General features: G+C 47.6%; 1 protein-coding gene across 1 annotated transcript; it reads left to right on the top strand.

Moving 5' to 3' along the window:
- Positions 1 to 2,386: 2,386 nt before the first annotated feature.
- On the top strand, positions 2,387 to 3,305 carry LOC123171846 (high molecular mass early light-inducible protein HV58, chloroplastic). Its single transcript, XM_044589059.1, has 2 exons — positions 2,387 to 2,598; positions 2,687 to 3,305. Exons 1-2 carry the CDS (start codon positions 2,488 to 2,490, stop codon positions 3,149 to 3,151), a joined length of 576 nt encoding a protein of 191 aa, XP_044444994.1. The 5' UTR covers positions 2,387 to 2,487; the 3' UTR covers positions 3,152 to 3,305.
- The last annotated feature ends 2,299 nt before the right edge of the window (positions 3,306 to 5,604 follow it).

Raw genomic sequence — 5,604 nt, 5'->3', positions numbered from 1 at the left:
TATGCTTTGTGCATGTCTAATTTGACAGCACATAACCCAGCCTGACTATTCTTGGTATTCTTGATCTTATGGATGCATTCATAAGCAACTAGAATGTTATCAGTGATCATTCTGCCCGGGACAAAAGCACTTTGGGTAGGTGAAATAATATCAGGTAAGATGCTCTTTAACCGAACTGAAAGCATCTTAGAGATTATTTTGTACAAGACATTACATAAGCTTATGGGGCGGTACTGTGTAATCAGCTCCGGGTTCTCAGATTTTGGGATCAGCACAATTGATGTATCATTCCACTCCTCCGGAATCTGCTTTGAGTTTATAGCATGTAACACTGCAGCAGAAATTTCATCACCCAAGATGTGCCAATATCGTTTGAAAAATATTGCATGCAGCCCATCAGGACCTGGGGCCTTAAGGTCTCCAATACTAAATACAGACTTACGCACGTCCTCAACCGAAAAAGGAGCCAGGAGCATAGTATTCATCTGATTTGTCACTTTGGTTTGCACTTTCTGTAGCATCTCTGGATCGGTGTGCTGGACTTCAGACGTAAACAGGTTCGTGAAGTAACCTTGGATGTGAGGGTTTAGCTCTACAGTACCTTGCATAATATCACCATTATCATCCTTCAACTTTTTGATATAATTCTTTTTCCTTCGAGCCAAAGCAAAAGCCTGAAAAAACCCAGTATTTGAACTGAGATTAGAACTTACATTACCTACAAATTCCTAAATAAAACTAACAGGAGCAAATGGGGCGCACTGACGGCAGTCCATTTGAGCCCCACAAGCGCCTCAATATGTCAAGACGTGAATGGTGTAGGGGTCAGGACCGACCTTGACCGAACCAAGGGTTGGGCGTTCGACACACGGAGCCCTCCATTTTTTTGTTAATTTTAGTATGTACGTGCGGGACCCACAGGCCATAGAGTAAAAAAATGAAATTCCATCTTTCCAATGTCAACGGGGTCTTTTTTGGAGAAAAAATCAAGGGGGTTTTCGCAAAAAACTGGCCACACACCCTCTCTTGGATTCACCGGTGATGACGTACGTGGCGCCACTGAAGATTGTCTTGGACAGCGGCGAGCTCCGGAAGTCACGCAACATGGAACCTCATGCCCGTTCTTCAAGCGCGATGCTCCCAAAAGAGTAATGACGTACAGGACGTCGCCATCATGCCGGTTCAGCTTCGAACCAAGGCTTTCGCCCGAAGACCGCTACCAATCCCAGGCGCGAGAGCTGGAGATGCTGACACACCTTGGCGACGCCTCCAAGGAGAAGAACGACACCCACGGGCGCCTTCTTCGCCAGCACCGATCACGGGCAGGAATTTCTTCCGGATCGCCGCACACCTCCATCCCTGCTCTCCAGATTGGGGCCACATCATCCAAGTTGGCCACTCCGCCGCTGCCTCAGCACTTCACCATCATAGCCGAGAAGTCGGGGTCCCTCCAAGACCCGCACAACCAGAAGCACATAGCCATACCACCAGCACCTCCACGGTTGAGAACTCGCCGAGCTCCCTCCATGCCCGACCAAGGGTCGCCGGACCGCACACCAGCCGCCAGGCCAACTCCCGACAGACGACTGTGTCACGGCCCTACAGCCTAGATCGGACCCATTCGGCCCGCTCCACCGCCTCCAGCACCCACGACCACGAAGACCAGGAGGGGGACCACGACAGAGGCACGAGGACCCCGACGTGCTCGGTGCGCCGCAAGCGCAACTACTCCTAGCCGAGCACCACCACGCCACCATGGCCGAACCGCGCCGCCGCCTTGACCCGCCAAGTCCCGTGTCGTCGCCTCTAGGAGGGGCCACCGCGCCGCAACCAACTCCCCCTGCGAGCCCCAGCCACGCATCTCCACCCCACTGCGAAGCTCCACCGGGCGCCGTCACTCTAGCTTCAGGTCTTGCAGCCAAAAACTCCACAACCCCCACCACCGCGGGGGGGGGGGGGGGGGGGGGGGGGCGACCAGCGCAAGCGCCAGATCCTGTCGCCGCCGACCGCCAACGGGCTTTGCCCTCCAACATGCGCCGACGGCGGTGAAAGGGGGTGAGGGAGAGGGGCGGCGGTGGCGGCGTTTAGGGTTTCCGTGTGAGCCGCCCCTAGAGGGCGACACGGGGCGAGAGGTCGGGTGGGCAGATGCTAATCTGAAATGTACCCAAATGCCATTCCACCAACTACTCGCTGGGTTCACTATTGGGTGAGAGCACTTTTTGGCGAGAGCGAGTTATGGCGCCCTAGGTGTACACGTCGATGTGAGCCCGCCGCCTCCCTCCGTCCACGTACAGCTCTTGCACCTCGTTCACGTGGCCACGGCCGCGTCCACCGGCGACCTCCTCACGGCCGCTATAAAGTGCATCAGCTACTCGCTCACGGAGACACAGCAAAACAACGTCAGCCAAGTGACATCGTCCATCCATTAAGCCACCACCAACTTCTCAGTTCTCTTCGTGCGTTAACTTTTCTACTCTGCCTTGAGTAATGGCGACCATGGTGGCTTTGAGTTCCTTCGCCGTCGTCGGCCGGTCCGCCGCCCGCTCTCCAGTGGCGGCCCCGCGCCGGAGGACCCTCGTCGTCAGGGCCCAGACCGAGGTGAGCTTTCACGTCACGCACTTGACTGCATCGCATGTTGGCTAGTTCGAGACTCGACCTCAACGTGAGATTCTTTATGCATGTGCAGCCTGGCATGGACTCAACCAAGGAGACAACGAGCGCATCGACCTCCTCCTCCCCGAGCACGAGCCCGACCCCGACCCCGATCCCGGCGGCACCCAAGCCCATGGCCAAGAAGGCTAACCCCTCGGTCTGGGACGCGCTCGCCTTCAGCGGCCCGGCGCCGGAGCGAATCAACGGCCGGCTGGCCATGGTGGGATTCATGGCGGCGCTCTCCGTCGAGGCGGCGCGCGGCGGCGGGCTCCTCGACCAGGCCGGCAGCGGCGCCGGGCTGGGCTGGTTCCTGGTGACCGCGGGGGTGTTCTCCGTGGCATCGTTGGTGCCGCTGCTGCAGGGCCAGAGCGTGGAGAGCAAGTCCAGTGGCTTCTGGAGCGCGGACGCCGAGCTCTGGAACGGCCGCTTCGCCATGCTCGGCCTCGTCGCGCTCGCCGCCACCGAGTTCATTACCGGCGCTCCCTTCGTCAACATCTAAGACTACTTTAGCGCTGCGGATTCTCTTTTCATCAGCTAACAAATCGTAATAGTAGTACTAACTGTTGTAGCCACGTTTATGTCAAAAGAAAAATGTTGCAGCCACGTTGCCGTTTTGTACTATCAGTGATGGCAATCTGTAAATCTCATGTTTACATTGTTTTGATGCTTCTTAATATTAAATGTGCTTAGAAATTAAAAATAAATGCCACTCAAACAACTTTCAAGTAGCAAATATTAAAAGTACTCAAAGGTACATTGTCTATGCCATGTTGAAGGACCAATCTCATAATTCTCATAATTATTTCATACTGAAACACTTACCAAAATCTGTCAATTTTCTATATAAAACAGAATGCGGACAGTGTGGCTACGAAGTTGCAGTTTGAGCATCACCAACATATTCTGAAGTTGTTGATGGAACATCATGATCTCTCTGAGGGAGAGCATCACCATGGTGGCCATCATATTTCTTTGTTCATATAGAGGCAGGGAGAAGAGCAGTAGTATGATGAGAGAGGGGAAAGAGAAGGCTTCCATGAAAACGTAATATAATCTTTACTTTCTTGGTGCTTCCAAATTCCAAATTGATATGCTATGTTGATGCAACCTAATACTTTCACGAATAATAGCTATTTGTTGGCGTGCCCTACCACCATCTGTGTCCAGTCGCTCTAATGTGGTTACATCATGCGGCATGTTTTGTCATGGCTTGTTTGCGATGGCCATCTTTGGAAGCTCCTAATGTTTGCACTGATCAAGTCCGCGCATGCTACTGCTCCCTTTGTGGTCAAATCATTAGCTCTAAGCTACCGGGATTCACGATATGCTCTTTTATCTTATGGAGTTTCTCTTCCAGTTATGTTTTTGGAGTTGGAGAGTGTGCTCCTAGTCCGTCAGAGATGCTAGCTGATAAAGAAACATCCAGGTTCATAGATTATCATTAATACTCACAAAACCAAAGATACTACACACTTCAGTTACTGACTCACTTCCTTTATTCTGTATGCATTAATGAACAATTTTTGAACTCACGAACATTTTTTAGTTTGTTAAAAAAAGAGAACATTCAAATTTGCGTCAATTTTTAACATTCATGAATAATTTTTTGAATTTACATACATTTTTTGAATTCCTGACCATTTTTCCCAAATTTGTCATTATTTTTTGAATCGCGAATAATTTTCAGATTCACGAGCATTTTCATGTTGCGCCATCATTTTTTCAATTTCATGAACATTTTTGTATTCAGAATCAGTTTATCAATTTTGCAGACCTTAGTTGAATTCACGAACATTTTTTGAGTTCATCAACATTTTTTCAAATTGTGAACATTTCTTAAAATTTGCGATTATTTTTTGAGAATTCACAATTTTTTTCAAATTCCTGAACATTTTTGAATTCATAAATCATTTTTCAAGGATGCGAACATTTTTTAAATTCATAGTTTTTTTTGAATTCACAAACATTTTATGGACTCGCAATATTTCTTGAAATTTGGGAACATTTTTAAACGTGGCAAACATTTTTTTTGAATTCACTGATATTTTTTGAATCCACTAGAATTACTTAAATTCATGAACATGTTTTGAGTTATTTTTACAAATATGAACATTTTTAAAATTCTCAAACATTTTTTAAATTTTCAAACATTTTGATAAGCCGTGAACATATATTTGAATTCACGAACATTTTTTTATTCGTGAACATATTACGAATTCTTTGAACTATATTAATGTTCATGGATTCAAAATATGCTCGAGGCACTAAAAATGGCAAAAGGACATGTTAATTGAATATCTAGTATCTATTGGTCACTCTTCGCCTTCTTTCCGATGAGTACATCTAATGTAGTTTGTTCCTCTTCTTGTTGGCAGGCCTCCACATCAATCTTGTTCATGTTGAACTTACGGATGCACCGAATGCTTTGTATGAAATAAGGGTTTAGGGTTTAGTCCTCCACATCAATCAAATTACTGCTAACTACAAAGAATATTTGCAGATGTGGACAAAATATCTCATCCTACTATGGACCAAACTTAGATGAGAACAAAGATGAAACTACCGAAACAAGATGTAAATCAGAAGAAAAAAAGATGATGGAATCATGGAAAGAGGAGAGAGTTAGCAACCGGTTTACCTACACCCTTGAAAAGAAACTAAAAGGTTGAATAACGCTCGTTCCCTACTCAATCAAAACCCGCACAGACAAGCAGAGGTAAAAATGTGAGATATAGGTGGTCTGGAATCTAGCATACGACATCACTATGCCCTAGAAATCAAGTATATAGGCGAAAAAAAAGCATGGAAAAACAGCAGGACCAACTGTGGGACACGTAAAAAGGGGAATACCAAAACCCGAAATGACCTGCGCGAACTGAATGCAAAAGGGCCGGAAATAAAGGTGGCCTAGTTAGGATTCGGCCCACAGAGGGGGAGACTATTCCGCGCGTT

The sequence above is a fragment of the Triticum aestivum genome, chromosome 1D (assembly GCF_018294505.1).
Source record: "Triticum aestivum cultivar Chinese Spring chromosome 1D, IWGSC CS RefSeq v2.1, whole genome shotgun sequence".
NCBI classification, from domain to species: Eukaryota; Viridiplantae; Streptophyta; class Magnoliopsida; order Poales; family Poaceae; genus Triticum; species Triticum aestivum.
This window is presented reverse-complemented; position numbering and strand designations above follow the sequence as displayed.

Excerpts from the sequence above, each read along its gene's own strand:
- LOC123171846 (XM_044589059.1), top strand. The coding sequence starts at position 2,488 with ATGGCGACCATGGTGGCTTTGAGTTCCTTCGCCGTCGTCGGCCGGTCC. Across the intron at positions 2,599-2,686 it reads TCGTCAGGGCCCAGACCGAG|CCTGGCATGGACTCAACCAA; the intron begins GTGAGCTTTCAC and ends ATGCATGTGCAG.